General features: G+C 57.5%; 1 protein-coding gene across 12 annotated transcripts in view; it reads right to left on the reverse strand.

The window, feature by feature from the left end:
* ARHGEF11 (Rho guanine nucleotide exchange factor 11) overlaps positions 1-17332 on the reverse strand; it is a 75823-nt gene that overhangs the window by 11989 nt on the left and 46502 nt on the right. For 6 of the 12 annotated variants that reach the window (XM_074318704.2, XM_074318702.2, XM_074318700.2 and 3 more), the window contains 14 exons: positions 16521-16566; positions 15937-16013; positions 14748-14885; positions 11216-11290; positions 10912-11013; positions 9756-9854; positions 8845-8887; positions 7735-7831; positions 7492-7614; positions 5362-5385; positions 4308-4452; positions 3939-4038; positions 3246-3275; positions 318-444 (listed from right to left, as the gene is read on the reverse strand). In XM_074318704.2, the coding sequence (XP_074174805.2) occupies positions 318-444; positions 3246-3275; positions 3939-4038; positions 4308-4452; positions 5362-5385; positions 7492-7614; positions 7735-7831; positions 8845-8887; positions 9756-9854; positions 10912-11013; positions 11216-11290; positions 14748-14885; positions 15937-16013; positions 16521-16566 (1226 nt within the window). The remainder of the gene's footprint in view (positions 1-317; positions 445-3245; positions 3276-3938; positions 4039-4307; positions 4453-5361; positions 5386-7491; positions 7615-7734; positions 7832-8844; positions 8888-9755; positions 9855-10911; positions 11014-11215; positions 11291-14747; positions 14886-15936; positions 16014-16520; positions 16567-17332) is intronic. The other 6 variants (XM_074318706.2, XM_074318703.2, XM_088799687.1 and 3 more) reach the window with 3 other exon arrangements.

A 17332-nucleotide genomic window follows, 5' to 3' on the forward strand; every position in this document is an offset into this window, starting at 1 on the left:
TGCCTGTTGCCCAACTTCCTCATTCCCAGCACTCCCGTTTCCCCTCCAGTCTCCTCTAGCCTGAATCCAAAGGACATGGGGAAGGCAGGCAGGCGGCTCCTGGGCTGGAAGGTCGGGTCCTGCTCTCTCGTCTGCGGCCTGACTGCCAGCACAGTGTGTCTGCTGCAGATATCCCGGTGGGGAAGCCGGGGGAAGGGGAGAGTCCCACAGTGGGAGCCCTGTAGTCAATGTGGCTGGAAAGAGACCCCAGCTCCAAACCCTGCCCTTGGGCCCCTCCCTGGGCTCTGGCCAGCCCCACCCCAGCAGGCCACTGCTACCTGTCACTCTCCAGCAGGTCCTCGGGAAAGCTTCCTGTCGAGAGGCGCTGCGTCCCTGCTTCTGGGCCATCATACTGCTGGCTGTTCTCGAAGTGCTGAATGATGTTCCTTACGTTGCCTGGTTTGACTGAAGCACAAAGGTGATGCCGGACACTGCCTGCTGCCTGGGGACAGCGCCTCCGGGCCCTCTCCACTTGCCCCCTCCCCGCGCCCAAAGATAGAGCAGTGAGCAAGCACGCTGAGAAGGCTGCGGCGCTGGGAGCCCCAGGGCCCCCGTCCGGCTCTTCTAATGACGTGTGGTGGGGCACGGGCAGACCCTCTACCTTTGTGGGTCTGCTCTTTCTCGTCGGCAAAATGGGAGGGTTCAGGGGTACATTTCCTATGGGTACTTCTTCCAGCTCTCACATTCTTTACTACTATGACTCCTCTGCTTGAAAATCGGGACCAGGTTTTCCCCAAGAGCCACATACAGGATAAAAAAATAGCCAGGAGTATCAAAAACGTATCTGCATGGAATGTGGCTACGTTGCCAAATTATAGCGAGCATTTTCCAAATTTGTACGACTTTTGGAGCTCCTGCTTTCCGTTTTTCCTCGACCGTTCTTCCTGCTCTCTCTGACCTTGTGTCCCCAGACCGGGTCTCCACCACTAATGAATCAAACCCTTTATTACCAGGGAGGGGGTCTTAGGGGGGACAGAGGAAGAATGTCACTTGGGGCATTCAAATCCCAGCTCCTTTCAAAGCTAAGATAGAAGACAGCTATTCTTGCTCAGAGAAGCAGAGGGCAGGAGAGAGTAAAAAGGCAGCTGTGATGCCGCATACAGAGCCGGCCCAGGGGCTCAGTGGCTCTCACCTTCAGAGTCAACTAGTTCAGCTCCAAGTTCAGTGGTATCAGAGCAGGAGCTTGGCCAGAAATGCTGCTCAGCCTGAGACCCATGGGTCTGGGGAGGCGAGTACCCCAGGGGTGGCCTGGCCGTGCTTCCCATTCTGACACCTACACACACAACTTACAAGTCTCCCCACATGCCTAAACTCGAGTTGCACAAGCAAATTTCCAAGCCAGAGGAAACAAAAAACATTAGCTGGTCTCTTCAAGCTCACAACTTCTTACCCTGTAGGCGGGTAGCTAGGGTAATATTTTTCTAAACTGCCTAATAGGTGGGGCTGTGTGTACGCGCTAGGAATAGGGGTGTCATCATCACCCCCATTTCCAATATTAGGGCCACAGGTGCCTGTCCCAGGTGGAAAGTGCATCTGGGCTTGGGGAGAGCTGCAGAAGCCAGGGCCAGCTGAGTGGCCACAGCCCGACACACTCTGGCTGGGTGATGGGAGCCTGGGAACGTCCTATGACAGAAAGCCACCAGGCTGAGCCCACTGTTCTGTCCCACAGCCACTTGGAAAATGCCCCGTTGTCCTTGGGATACAGTTACATCCTAGCTGTGACAAGAAACGTGCGGCCCCGAGATCTGGTATAACTGAAAAACCCAGAGTATAGGGAAAAACGGGTAGAAAGCGGTACATTTTTAAAAAGAGCAAAGTTTCAGTAGTAGCCTTTGCTCTCCTTCCTCCATTCTCTGAATGACAATGAAACTAAGCAAGAGTAAGTAACATTACTAACCATCAGATGCGTCCACTAAAAATGGGGCATAGCTGATGACCCTAAATGGCAAAAGTCTCAATACTGAGGCTTTCTAGCTTTGGGGGGCTGTGGTCTTTAGATATGAGTACACGTCCTGGGAACTTGAGACACAAACCAAGTCATGAAATTTGATGATGGAAAGCTATGACTGGAAGGCGTGGTGGGACCGGCACCCTGACCCCGGCCCTGGGGTCAACGGGCCCACGCTGGGCTTTCCTGTCCCATCTCAGGCGGCAGTGAGCGACTCGGGATGGCCACCAGTGCCCTGAAGCCTGGCTCCTGCCTCGGGCCTCCCTGGGCAGAGTGGATGGGACGAGGTAAGAATTAAAAACTAAGGGCCTGGGTTTCTTTTAGTTTTTCTATTGTTTTATAACTACTTTTTTGATAATTATTTTGGTTGCTTAAGATAGCATGACGAGTCCAGGGATTTAATAATTAAAAAAAACATTATTTTTAATGGCCACTTTTACATAGAAAGAATTCTGGCAACAGAATAATTTCCCGAGTGCGTGCCACTCCCTCTCATGCCATAGCTTTATTGTAGGACCTAGAAGTGTCGGCAGCTCAGCTGTAGCGCACAGGCCTCTGTGACGGGCCGAGGCCCGAGGCTGCTGGGGGCTAACGCGCACGGCCTGCGTGGTATCACGCAGGTTCTGGAAGACGGGACAGGCTCTGAGACACCATTGGGGTGCTCTTTTTCCCTGTTGTAGTTATGCTGTGCTGGCAAAATGAAGGCAGAGCTGGGGGTGCTCCATTGAACGGGGGAAGCAGAGTAGGGGACATACATGAAAAATATCTCAAAACAAAACAAAAGAACCCGGTACAGACCCATTATTTACTAAAAACAAAACAAAAAACAACAACCTACATAACCTTCAAAAATGAAGATTTTATGATCACTTCCACTGAAAACAAACACCTGAGGCCCTGGTCCAGGACAGTCAGTGTGTGTGGCTCTCCTTGTTCCTGTAACACTGGCACTTTGGGCACCTCCTCTACGGACAGGCGGCAGGTGAACGAGGGAGGCCTGAGGCCTGGGGCCCAGGAGGCAGAGCTCCCGATGTTGGGACAGGCTGGGGGAGGGCAGGAGTCCCTGGGCAGGGTCTCGTGTCACAGAGCAGCTTTAGCAACAGGAGGAACAAGACAAGCGGAGTGAGGACAGGGAGGGAGGGCAGAGGGCCAGACAAGAGGAGAGGATGAAGAACGAAGAGGACGGAGGAGGGGCAGGATCTGGGAAAGAAACTCAATGATAATGCAAAGAAAAACCCAGAGAAAATGGTCCTTTTACCTTCCACAGGGGACAAGGGAATATGAAATGCTAAAAGAAAACAAACAAAAACAAAAGTAAACCATGAAAAGTCAAATTAAGAGTCAAAATAAAAATTACGCCAGGCTGGGACATGGAAGGGAGTGGCAAACACCAGGCCTGCTGGAGGAGCCCGCCCCACCTCCAAAGTGGCCTTCAGATTCCCACGCTAGTTCTGGGGTCTTAGGACAACGGCTGCGAGGGCAAATGACACAGTGGGAGAGCTCGAGGAAGGGTCAAGTACATTGGGTTACTGATGGCATTGGGGCAGCCTCTGCACCCCAAACCTGCCCTTTCCACCTAGTTCTGCTCAACAGTGACAAGCCCCCACTGAGAGCCCCCACTCGCTCCCCACACGTAGGCCCTCGGGATGGAGGTCAAGGGGAAATGAACCTTGTGTGTGGGGTACTGCTGCCCCTGGCAGCTCAGAGGTCCTGGGGGCGGGTACTGCTGCCCATGGCTGCTCAGGGCTACACCTAGTTCTGAGCTCCTAGACGGAGCCCAGGGACGGGCATGGCCTCCTCGGCTCTGAGGCAGTCACGTGTCTCTCTGAGAGCCTGCAGGGGTGTGGCGGGCCAGGGCAAGCAGCACCGAGAGGAAGCTGTGGTCTGGGTTTGGGCCCGAGGCTCGCAGGAACATGGAAGGTCCCACCCGGCCACTGCTCCCGACACTCACTGCTCTGGGACGAGCTTTTGGGCTTCCCGATGTATTTGAGGATGGGGTTTCGCTTCTTGTCCTCCAACGCGTCCTTTTCTTTCTTGGCATTGCTGCTCTGCTGAGACAAGGGACACAGGTTTGGAGGAGGCCCAAAGCCCTGGCCCACCGCTGCCCTGGGGGTGGAAAGCAGGCTCACGCTGTCCCGACTGGCATGTTTGCTCCCGGGTTTGGAGGGCGGGAGGGAAGGAGGGGAGGGTTGCTGTACTCTGAGGATTTTCCCTGACTCCATGGCCAAAGGTGGTGGATGAGCTGCACAGCTGCCCAAGGGTGTTCCCAGTGGGCCCAGAGCGGAGAGCTGCAGAGGCCCTTTCCAGGGCAGCCTGTCACCTTCTTGGCCTTCGGGAAGAAGGGTAGCCACTTGTCCTTGTCAGGAGCAGAAGGGGTCTTTTCAGCCGTGTTGGAAGGCCGAGCATCTCGAAGCCGGATCCCGGCATGGCTCATGTAGGTGCTGAGGGCGAAGTCCATGGGGGCGCTGGAAGACAGGGGGTGCGGACCCACAGCCCAGTCAGGTGCCTGCCAGCAGGGACACTGCTGTGTGTCCTCACCCCATCCAGGAGGTGGCCAAGGGGCAGATGTGGGCCAGGGCGCCCAGAGGGAGGCTGGTAATCTCAAGTGGGGCAGCAGGCAGAAGCCGGCTAGGCCAGGGCTGCATGTCGCCTGGGAGCAATCATCGGTCCCTGAGCACGTCTTCCTACCGTGGGACAGTGGTCAGAGGCAGGGCGTGCCAGTTCCCTGAGATGGAAGCCAGCCAGCTGCGGGCAGGCCTGGAGGCCCACGTGAGGCATTCAGGTGGGGATGGGGGGCACAGGGGCCCCTCCCACCCCAGGCACAGAGAAGAGACAACAGGAGCCGTCATGGTGCTTCCGACTGCCATGGAGGCAGCTGTCCAGAGCTCTGGGTTTAAATGGATGTGGCTCTGGATCTGGAGGCCACAACCCCTGTGGGTGCAGGGGCCTCACCCTGGCGTCCCCTGCTCTTGGGGACAGACTCCCACACATGATGTCCCCATACTCGTGTGTGGGTGCTCAGGAGTGCACGCTCATCGCCACACTGGCTGCTGAGGAACAGAGACGTGTGTATGGGCGGCAGAAGCCCGTAACGTGTGCTGGAGAGTGTGCTGGTCTAATGCCCGGGGGTGCCCACGTGGGCCGAGAGAAACAAGTGGGCTTGTCTGGGTGGAGGGAGGAGCAAGGCATGCTGGGAGCGATGGCGGCACGGCGTGTCCCAGGGCAGATGCCGTCCCAGGCAGCGAGCCTGAGCATCAGGGGCCTGGACCTCATGCCTGGGCTGTGCGGTGGGGACAGACACCTGGGCACTAGCCTGGGACAGACGCTGAGGCTACGAGGCAGGGACTCCGCTGCAACAGCACAGACTCACTCACCTCCTGTCTTCCTCGTACTTGGACCTGGAATGAAAGAAAGAAGAGATGACGCGGACTGTTGGTCCGCTGTGCAGGCGGGGAGGGCAGGGAAGGGGTGCCGCCGGGGGTCGGCCTCCAGTCGGTGTCACCTCTGCAGCCAGCGTGGGCTGGGGGGGCGCTCTCGTTGCCCTGAGGGGCCCCATCGGCAAGTTATGACAGTGACAATGCTGTCCGTGCAGCTAAAAGGAGGGGGAGGTGGCCCTGCAGCCTCTGGCCGGGGCCTGTGCCCACCTCTGCAGCTGCCATGAGGAGGGGCACCCCGTGTGCCCAGAACTCAACAAGGGGCTGGGTGACCGAGTGTAAGGAAAGGAGATGAGAGCAGGGACAGCACCTTGAGACCTGACCCAGACAAGCCTGCTTAAGAAGGGTCACCCCACCTGAGGTGACCCTGGGCCCGGCTCTGCCCTGAGCTTCCTGCGCGCATCCACTCGTCTCTTCTCAGAACCACCTATGAGCAGGTGTCCAGCTCCAAGGTAAGGAGACTGGTGCTCTGTGGCTTTAAAGGGAAACCATTTGGAGCGCGATTCCTACGCCGTCAGCCATAGCCCGTTCGATTCTGGGGTGGTCCGATCGCAGAATGGGTGCTGCCATCCCTGCAGCAGTCAGGTGACTACCACCTTCTGACTGCCAGGAAAAGCAAGGCCCAGAGGGATTCGGGGCTCAGCTGAAGGTCCGAGGGTGTTTGCAGAGAATGCGCCCTACCTGGGTGACCTCCTCTGGTTCCCATGTCCCGTCCAGACCTCTTATCCATGCCAGAGCCAGCGTCATATACACAGCTGCCACCCAAATCTCCAGTCTGATGTCTAGAAGACTCAGGGGTCCAAACCTGCGCCCCCGATCGTTTAGTACAAAACCGCTGCACACACAGCTGTCCCTGCCCCGACTGACTTTCACAGCTTAGGTTACAGAACCACGGAGCCTTCCCTGACTTTCCTACAGAAACCCTCCCGTTTGCTCTCCTGTCAAAACAGACCAAAGACCGCCGTCTTTGCACAAACTCCTGGCCACCACTGTGGTCCAAGCCGCCAGCACGTGGCTTCTGTGAGTGACCTCGGTGTTTGGAAGGGCAGCCCCCGGCTCCCCACCTCACCCAAACCACACTCAGTCTCTGAGCTGCGATGGACCCCACTCGCTGAGACTGAACGCTGAAGTCCTGACACCTGTCCACAGGCTCCACGTGGAGGCCCCTCCTGTCAGCTGGGACTCCAGCACGCACTGTCTCAGCCTCCTGCCACGCCTCAAATCTGTCAAGCGCGCTCCTGCTTTGCCCTGGCTGTTCCCTCTGCTGTTCCCTGTGGTGCCAGATGCCAGTGCCCTCAAGGACACCTCCTCCACTTCCTTCATGAAGACCACACCCTGGCTCTCGGCCCCTGCCCCAAGCCAGCTCCACCCCCGGCACTCAGGATTTTCCAGCACCCCGTACAGTTTACTCATCACACACCCTCCTCGTCCCACCGTCACACAAGTCCACATGTGTCCTGGGGCCCAGGACAGCGCCAGGGACACAGCAGGCCTCTGAAAACACTCGCTGAATTGAAAAGTCAGCGTTAGTGGAGACTGGACACTGTCTAGTCCAACTTCTGTCATTTTATAGGTGAGACCATGGTCACAGCACCACTGAGGGAGTAGTACTGGGGTGAGAACCACCTCTAAGCCTGAAATGTCCCCACAAAGACACCTCAGGAGCCTGCCACACTTCAGAACATGGGACTGGACAGGAGCGGCCACAGCTGCTGGGCTGCTGAGAACGGCCACCTCCCCGGGGGCCAGCGCCTCCTGAAGGGCCTGTTACCCATGGGGACTCAGTGTGGCTGTCGCGCTGGCAGATGCGTCCTTAGCGGGAGGCAGGAGGGCTGGGGAGAGGAAGCGGGCGCTCGGCGCGGAGGAACAACCACTTCGCCACTGCCAGGAGCCCTGGGCTCCGCAAGCCCCTTGAAATACCGGCAGCCCTCAGCCTGGGATGCACAGCAGGAGAGGGGCCCCACCTTTCAGGGGAAGGATCAGGCAGGAAGTGGAAGAGGGGAGGCTGGACAACAGACCCACAGTGTCCCCCTGCGCATGTGCGGGGTGGGAGTGGAGCTGGACACTCACAGAATGTCTCCCAGGGCAGCCAGCTGCTTCTCGGCGATGTGGCGCTCCCGGAGAGGGTCCCCGTCCAGGTCCAGCAGGTCGTTGTCACCGTACAGGCTGCCCAGCCCCAGAGTGCGCTTTGTTCTGCGCCAGACAGACAAGAGACAGATGTGCACAGCGCTTGACAGACAGACACCCAGAAGAGAGTCGAGCACACGCCCGCAGGGGACAGGAAGGGGTGCGGGGACAGGGCCGCAGGGCCACCTGTAGTCCTGGATCTGCTCCTGGATCTCCGGCATGGCTGCGTCCTGAGCCTCGCACAGGACACCACGGATGTCCTCACCGCCCCGCAGGCGTGCGTCTGTGGGGGAGCGAGAGGACAGATGGGACACCAGCTGGGCCGGCTTCCTGCCCCCCTGTTGGCGAAAGGAAGGGCCGGCCTGGACCTGGCAGGTCAGTGTTGAGCCCAGGCTGGAATCTGATGTTCCAAGGCCCAAGGCGGGGTCACACACTTTGGATGCGCTGTGCTCTGCTTGGTGGACAAACAGGGATGCCGTGTGCTCGGCTCTGCCCAGATGCTGCCCTCAGTTGGACACCAGAGCGCATCACGCCCCTCCTGTGCCCCAGGCAGCGGCGGGCACATCACAGGAAACCCAAGACCCCACCAGGCCTGGACGCTGGCTCGCTGCCCCTGTGTCTAGCTTCACACACCAGGACAAGTGCCTGGGAGTGGTGGTTCCCTCTGCTTTTCAGTAACCCCTAGTTGCCCTTTCCGCCGTGCCCACAAGCTCTCCTCCCTGTCACCCTCTCTCCAAAGGCAGCTTTGGACACCCACCCTCTAGAAAGCTGCTGGGACCCCCCTCAGGCTGACACCGTCTTTCCACCCCCATCTCCCTCAGCTCCTCTGCTGGTGGCTGGAGAGCGGGGCGCCCAGCTAGTCCCCTGGCTGTCTGTCCCTCTGGGCCAACTGCTGTCCGCATTCGTTGAGGAACTTATAAAAACACCCGGAGACCCCGACTCTGCAGGTGGGGTGCAATGAGGCCCTGGCTTTTGCAGTTTTCAAAAGAGCTCCCCACGGAATTCTGAGGACTGCCCAGGCCTGGGAACCCTCTCACGTCTGGCTTCCTGGGTGGACAGCTGACCCAACTGAGGCCCAGAAGTGAGGGCCTCTGGGCAGAAGTGAGGGTTGGCAGAAGTGAGCCCAGGCCGCCCAGCCACACCGTGTGCGCCCAGGACCAGGCCCACTGGGCGGTGGCTCCTGGGCCGGCCTGTCCCGTCTGTGAGGCGCTCTGGAGGGGCCGCCCCGATGCCCTCTGCGCCTGGCAGCCTCCTGAGTGCCCAGGACAAGACAGACCAACCCATGAGCCGACTTACCAATTTCAGCCTGTAACATCTCTGGGACCTTCACTCTCAGCGGCTATAAAACAAAAGCGGAGCAGAAGTGGTGAGGCCATACCCCAGGGCACGTGGAGACGCCCTGCGTTCTCCCCTTTTCCCACACTCCCCGACCCTCCTCTTGTCTCTCCCCAACTTGTGCACCCAGACCTGGGCGAGGACCGGAGCCTGTGCCTGCAGAGCAGGCTGGGCGCCACTCAGAGGGCGGGAGGTGGTTCCCACTCTAACTTCAAGGGCACCAGGGGCAGGGGACCGACACGTCCCAAAGAGCGGCTGGCGTTGCCTCCGCAGTGTGGGAGATGTCTTTATTAGCTCTGATGGGGGCCTCCCGGCAACCCCAGGGAAACGGGCTGTCACCACATGTGCGGGGCCCGGAGATGCTTCCTAACGACCGACAGGAAGCCACTCGCAGCTCTCGCCTCCTCGCTGAGACCCACTGCAGGGGCTAAGGAAGCCCTGTGAGCAAAGCTGCTCGGTCCACAATCACGTCAGTGTGAGCAGCTTACTGCCGAATGGACAGCCATTTTGGAACGAGCTTGCTTGTCACATCAGAACGTCTAAGATGGGGACGGCCCTGGGCAGGCAGAGGGGCAGCTGCTGGCAGAGTCCTGGCTCTATCCTTGGGACCAAGCCCCAAGGTAGTGCTCATCTGCCCCGCTGTTCTCTGGGGTGTCCCGTCCCCCGGGCCCTGCCTGTGTGCATCCCCCTCGGTCCATGTGGGACAAGAGGCTTAGAGAGGAGAACAGCTACGGAGCAGAGCAGCGCCCAGGCCGCCTTTAGTCACACGTCTAAGAGCCTGTCTGCACTCGGCCGGAGCGTTCTGTTAGGTTTTCCTCGGCCTGCGAGCGGTCTAGAGGATGGAAATTGTAAGCCACCCACGGCCGCCTTACCGCGTTTTTCTCTAGGAAAATACTCCAGATGTCTTTCCCCAAACTCCGGGCATCCTTGGGGTTTGTCTGCTGATAAACCTCTGCACACAAGTAAAAAAGCTGGGAGGGGAGAGAATGTGGGTCAGAGTAGTGGTCCTCAGCCACGAGGGACTCTGCCCCCAGGGGACAACTGGCAATGTCTAGACACCTGGAGACGAGCTCCAGGGGGCGTCCAGAGTCCCTGTAATGCACACGACAGCCCCACACTCCACAACTCTACAGCTCAGAACTTCAGTGCCGGCGTCCCGCGCCCTGGCTCAGGGTGTTTCAGAAGCCCATGGCACAGCCCTGGCTCTCTGCCTGCGTACACGTACACACACACACACACGCACACGTATGCACACACCTCAGGTGCACACACCACACACTGTCAACACAATGGCCTCAACTCCACCCTTCTACACTTGACACTCCGTGTCCCCTGCTTGGTGACAGATGGTTTTCTGAGGGTCGTGCTTTACTTCTCCCTGTGACTGATGTACCTGTCTTCTCTCAGGAATGCTGCCGGGACCCCAGCACTTGGGGCCCCCACACAGGTGCTCAGTGAATACCTCTGAGCAAACGGATGTCGACTCTGGCTTCTAATAGTGGTGTCCCCAGAAGGCCAGGCCTTGGGCGACAAGTGCATCCCGAGGAACACAGCCTCCCTCTCCCCTCACGCCACTCCTTTCTGGCAAGGCTGCTGGCTCCGTGCGGCCCCAGGGCACTGCGGCCTCTGTCCTGGCCTAACAGTCCTCTCGTCCTCGCCGTCACACCAGGGCCCTTTATCGTCTTGGCCCTCTGCCAAGCTTTCTTGCAGTAACACTGTATTTTAAAAGGGCCACTCTCTCAACTCCCCACCGTCAGTTTGCATCCACTTTCATCCTGAGACTCTGGGAGGCCATCTCCTCCACGCTGCGCAAGAAGCGCAAGAATGGGTCTTCTCGCCCCTCCCTACGCTGTTGCTGTATATGGCAGGGAAGGCCTTCCACTTAAGTTTCAGCCCTTTTCAATTCTGTCTGTGTCCCTGAGATGCCCGACTGCCCACGATCTGACTGGTGACACCCAGAGCAGGGCCAGAGGCCAGAGGTTTGTCAGGCACAAGCAGACACACACTTAAGACGGACGCCTGCCTTACCAGTGGGCTGGGGTCGGCCTGAGAGAAGATGTAACGCAGGAAGACCCCCAGGTGAGCTGGCCGGGACTTCAGTTTCTCCAGGTCCTGGAATATGACGTCGCTCTGCAAGGCAGGACGAGAAAGGCTGGGGGCACAGAGGCAGGGCAGAGGCAGGGCCTGTCGCAGCCGGGAGCTCATGTCCTCTGCCCCCCAGGCCGTGGCTTCCTCCCCACACCCTCTTCCAGCTGCTGACGGTCACACTGCTTCTAGCCCAAAGCAGCTGGTACGACAGCATGACGAAATGAGAAAAGCAGGAAACCATTACCTCGTTGTTGAAATAACCCGAGTCACAATCTTCCTCTGGGCCAATAATTAAAGGCTTTGGGCTTTGATCTACACCCTGGAGGAGAGAGTCAAGTTGTAGGGATGAGAGGCTAGAGGACAGGGGGTCCACCCCCTTGGTGAAGCCTGACTGGTGACAGCGCGGCTCAGACAGGGAGAGCCACACACGTCTGGCAAAGGCTGGCATCTCACTACCACCCCCAAATCTCAGAAAGCAGCAAACATAATTTCCACTTGCAGGAAGTCAACTGCGAATGAGTGGGGCAGCGCAGATCCAGGGCAGCCTGGTCACGTGGTCACGTGACACATGGTCACATGACACACGAAGCCAGGAAGTGAGACACAGTGCTCTCTTCCTGTTTGCAAAAGACCTGCAGGCTTTGTTCTTCTCCTAAACAGCTACCCCTACCCTGAACACCCCTAAGCCTGGCAGCTACCCCAGCGCTACTCTGCATCATGCACTGGCAGGGCCCCGTGGTCCAGTTCTGCATCCTCCAGCCAAAGGGCACCGCCCTCGCCATTCCCGGCCTGCTCAAGGTCGACGGCAGAGCCCATTTCCTGTCTGAATCCAAACTTCTTAGCTTACTCTTCTCTCCTCCCCCTCCTGCCAGTTAGAAGAACCCACCCAACTGGTACGCCGTCACTATTAGGTACGAGATCTTGTGTCGCAGAAACTTCCGAGGCTCCAACAGACAGGCCTTCCTCCTAAAGATTCTGTGAGTGTTCACAGCTTTCCTACCAACTCTATTTTTCACAGTTTAATCCACCTCATTTCCAGCAGCTCCCCAGCAGCCCACCCAAGTGAGTCGTGCCAACCTATCCCAGGCCTACAACGCCCCAAACCCACCCCCGCAGGGCTCCTCCTGCCAGCCCTCCGATACGCTCTTGCCTGGAATCACCGAGTCACGGATGTGAAGGACCCAGGTCCCTCAGAGACCAGAGTCGAGCCTCACTGATAAATGAGAAAATGTGGTCCAGAGAGCCTGAACGCCACGTGCCAAGCAGCAGAGTCAGGCCTGGTGAGCTGTACCCACTTCTCAGACACCTCCCAGGCAGCCCTCCTGTCCCGTACACCACACTCTCTGAACCCCTTGGGGCCCAGGAGCCGAGAGGGTGTCAGACGGCTCCACTTGGCTCTCTGCCTAAAACCAGAAAGCACTAGGGTTTTTGCTTGTTTGGGGGAGGATTTGTTTAAGTCTTTACAAATATATAGTTTTTTTTAATTTTTATTGCAAAAGCAGAATATGTTTATTATAAAAAAAATCCAACGTTGCAGAACTGTGTAACGGAAAGTGAGTTCCCTATGACTCACCCCTGCTGCTGACGGTTCCATGGAGCACAGGTTCCCCCTGTGTTCTTACCAGCAGGTTATCAGTAAGAAACTGGGACCGTGCTACATTTGCTCTTATGATTCCAAAACAGCAAGTAGAAAAGGCCTCCGAGCCTGAGACCGACTCCTCCACATCTGCTCCTATTAGCCACCTACCGGAATGCTCCCCTAAGCATAACAGGAAGTGCACGTGCCCGCCCTGGCGACCCAGACTGGCTTCTGGAGTGCGACCAAGGCAGCGGGAGGGGCGGCCAGGACAGAACAGCTGTGCACAGGGGCTCCGGAGGAGAACCCACGGCTAGCCGGACACCGCTAACGTGACCAAGCTGGGTCCCTGAGCGGCCCAAGGTGCCTCAAATGTGTCACTGACCAAGTGAAGACTCTAACACCTCCCTCCCTTCCTGCCGGCGAGAATTACATGAGACTTTTAAGGATGCAGCTGGGGCACTAGGCATCTGAGTACATGCTGGATCCCTTTCCCCACCTTTTCCCCTCCAAGACCTAAAAGAACCAGCTCTACCCTGGTGGTGAAACTAACACCCAATAGCATGTGACGTGTGACTTTAAGGATGGAGTCCTACAAAAGAACTGTAAGTGTGAAAAAGTGAGTTAGCGTAGGAAGGTATTACATAACAGTACACAGTGGTGTGAGAATAAGGAAACATCACGCAGGGGGTAGTGGATGGGCTGCGAGAGACACTTCACAAAACATGCATTCTCCGTGTCTGCCAGGTGGCCACAGCTTCTGCCCCACCACAAGCAAGCTCCTGGCTCCCAGGCTGGCTTCCCACTGTCACCTCAGGCCGTCTCACTGTCACCTTAGACCGTCGCACTGTCATCTCAGGCCATCGCACTGTCATCTTAGGCCGTCTCACTGTCACCTCAGGCCGTCCCACTGTCACCTCAGGCTGTCTCACTGTCACCTTAGACCGTCGCACTGTTATCTTAGGCGATCTCACTGTCATTCCAGGCCATCCCACTGTCATCTTAGGCCGTACCACTGTTACCTCAGGCCACATGTCACCTTAGAATGTCTCACTGTCACCTCAGGCCGTCTCACTGTCATCTTAGGCCATCCCACTGTCACCTCAGGCCATCGCACTGTCATCTCAGGCCATCTCACTGTTACCTAAAGCCATCCCACTGTCACCTCAGGCCATCCCACTGTCATCTCAGGCCATTCCACTGTCACCTCAGGCCATCTGTCACCTCAGACCGTCACATTGTCATCTCAGGGCGGCCATCCCACCACTGTCACCTCAGGCCGTCCAACTGTCACCTCAGGCCATCGCACTGTCATCTCAGGCTGTCCCACTATTACCTCAGGCCATCCCACTGTCACCTCAGGCGACATGTCCCACTGTCACCTAAGGCCATTGCACTGTCATCTCAGGCCGGCCATTCCACCGTCACCTCAGGCCGTCTCACTGTCACCTTAGGCCATTGCACTGTCATCTCAGGCCAGCCATCCCACTGTCACCTCAGGCCGTCCCACTGTCACCTCAGGCCGTCTGTCACCTCAGACCGTGACACTGTCATCTCAGGGCGGCCATCCCACCACTGTTACCTCAGGCTGTCCAACTGTCACCTCAGGCCATCGCAATGTCATCTCAGGCCGGCTGTCCCACTGTCACCTCAGGCTGGCCGTCACATTGTCAGACAGCCCAGGTTCTTTGTGAGCTTTACGTACTGAGCCGAGCTGTCTTCCTGCACTGCGCCTGGGCCCAGTGGCTGTCTCGGGATTTGCAGAACCTCAGGGCCCCAGGCACATGCCTCTGGGCGGTGGAGAGAAGCGGATCAGGGAGGCCCCAGGGTAGCTGAGCTTTCGTTTCCTATATTAGGGTGCTAATCATGTTATTTAAGACGACGAATGTGCTGAAGACAGAAAACTGAAGATTAGTATTCTGCAGCGACACTACACAAACGTACTTCCTGTTTCAGAGAGACTCAAGGAAGACCAACTCCCTGCTCCTTAGACAACACTTCCCTGCAGATGCAGTCAGACTTCACGCAGTGAGAGCGTCTTACTTTCAGGTACCAATTTGTACCATGTTCTTTCTTTACTGTTTGTTCTCTAGCTAAGTGCCTACCTCGAAATGGGTTGAGTATGATTAATCAAAGTCATGTTACTGGGACCCGGGTGGACAGGGAAGGGGAGACTGCAGGGTAGCTCTCAGTGACTCACCGGCTCGCTAGTGGGGGTGCCAGGTGCATCCGAGCCCTGCCACCTGTGGTGCTGGGCCACTCTGGCCACGGTCACAGGGGAGGTCCGAGGACTGTCTATTCCAGGGTCTGACAGCACGGAGTTCCAGTTCGTCAGTAACTACAGGGACAGAGAATTCGGTGAGAAGGAAGCTCATTCAGGAGACCCTCGGCGCTCGGCTCCCCTGGCACGACAGCCACCCCCTTCAGCCAATGGGGACACCGTGCCACTCTGCCTGGCACTGCTGGCCTGACTCCATGGTGCCTCCTTTGGCTTTCCCCTTGGTGTGAGGGAGACTACGACTCCACTTTCACACAAGCACAATAAGACTTGCTGAGGGGGCGTCCTGGCTGCAGCCTGGCAGCCTCGTCTCAGCGTGGCCTTCGTCACTAAACTAAGTCGTCTCCCAGATGTGGAGCCTCAAGACAACGTCGACTGTGGGTGACTCAGGGAGCCGTGGTCCCTCCTTGGTGTCCTTCCCACACATGGATCCTCTCACATCTGCGCGTCTCACCCCGATGGACAGAGCAAGAAGGACCTAACACTCCAAGTATTCAATCCTTGGGTTGAACATGCTTTAAACGGCTCCGTATGTATTTTGTGAGCACCACACTGCTTCTCCCACTCACATGTATTCTCATAGCACACGTTTAGCTTTGCAGCTTATACACGCAACCTGAGAACACCTGGAAGGGAGAACCTTTGAGGCCGCAGCTGGAATCCTTTGCCCATTCCAGAAAAGATGAGCAGGTCACATACAAAAGATCCGTGACAGAGAAGGAGGGCACTGCTGGTAACGAGGCCAGGCTCACGGTATCACTCGAAGGTGACATTACTTGCAGCCATGCAGAAATGTGTTTTTGGTCAAGCCCCCGTTTTAGATGACTTATGCCTCTGCTCCCTTACACATGAAGGCTTGCTGCAGTGGATGCTGTGGCCGCTCTCTCCACGCTATTCTTACTCAGACTTACGAGGAAAGAGAAGCCCAATTTGATGATCTTGCCTGTAGGATGTGTTTGAAACCCCATTGGAACCCAGAGCAAAGAGACTGAAACCCCTGGAGCTGGAACCATAGATGAGGTCAGCAGACACCAGGCCAGAGGCCTTGGGACAACCGGTGAGCCAGAGGTGCTGGAGGAGGGACACTGAACGGACAGCTGCTGTCACTCACCTCATTGAGGGGAGGAAAGCGTTCTGTCCCCGAGTCCAAGCTGCTATCCCCGTCCTGTGAATCCAGAGACAGTCGGCCTGAGAAGAGAATGGTTTACACAGTCAGGGGAGGACTGTGGTCCGGAAGCCTGTGCACGGGGCGGGATGGGGAAGCTGCTACCTTCCTTTCTTTCCCAGGGCCCCTTCGCCTCTCATCTCAGGGCTCCTCAAGTCGGACGCTCTACACCTAGCTTTCACCCGCTTCTCCACCTGTGCCCAGCCCGTGATCTCCTGAGCTAAGACCACACAGCGTCATCTCACAGCAAGCCCCGCCCCTCGTGGGTTCCTAGCCGTCTCCTCTGCAGCAGGGCTCTGGGGCTCCCAGGGGCCAGTGCTGGCAGGCCGGCTGCACTCCAGTCTCCCTGGCACTTAGTTGCCCCGTGCTGCTGGCTCTGTACCCCATTGCCCTGTGTGCCTCTCGTCATGCTGTTTCCCAGGGCACGTGCTAACATTTTCTGTCCCTGAATCTGCCTGGTGGAGCGGTGACAACAGATAAGAAACCTGGAGTAGAGCCATGCCAGGAAAAAAGGGCTGCAGGGGGCTCACCTTCTGATGGCTTCTGGCTGGCGTCACCATACAGTGGAAGAAAGTCCTAAAAGGAAAGGTCCGGACAGTGGCACATTCCCTTAACCTCACCCCTTCCTGTTCCTTCCTCCGACCCACCCTTCCTCAGCCTCCGCAGACAGAACCCACCAACAGCAGTGGCCTCTTCTGCTTCATGGCCTTCAAAATGCCACAACAGCTAGTGTTCCATCTGCACAGTCTCAAGAGGACGGTGACCCTTAGTGCGGACAGGGGGCTTCACTGTCAGTAAAACTAAGTCCACTTACTTATAACCTTGACCTCAGAGCCTCTATTGCACTAGTTGGGCTGGACATAGAAAGAACTTCTATCCAGGGGTACGAGTGCTCAGGCCGGTTACAGAGGGAACAGTGAAAGGTGCCACCTCTGGAGGTTTCTGGAGGTGCTGGCCTGGGCCGCGAGGCCACGGTGGAGGGGACTGTCCTGACAGCGCCTCCCTGTTCATAAAGCCCTTTCTGCACCTCATTAGTCCTCCCTCAGCTCTGCGGCAGGCATAGCACTGCCATCCTAGAAACGAGGGAGCAGACACTCGGCGAGCCCACGTACCCTGCCCAGCTGCACAGCAGGTACACCGTGAAGCCAGGGTTGGGGTGTTCGGGCTCCCACCTCAGAGCACATGGCACAGGCCCTGTGCCGCGGGCATGCTTTAACTGCGACAAGAGCCCTCCCAGGCAGACCCTGAGGGCACCACAGCTCCCGGGGACTAAGCAACCTGCCCAACAGTCAAAGCTGGTGAGCACTGGAGCTGGGACCAAACACGCGACACTGAGAAGGCC

The sequence above is a fragment of the Rhinolophus sinicus genome, chromosome 7 (assembly GCF_057876585.1).
Source record: "Rhinolophus sinicus isolate RSI-liver-muscle chromosome 7, RSI-T2T, whole genome shotgun sequence".
Lineage (NCBI taxonomy): Eukaryota > Metazoa > Chordata > Mammalia > Chiroptera > Rhinolophidae > Rhinolophus > Rhinolophus sinicus.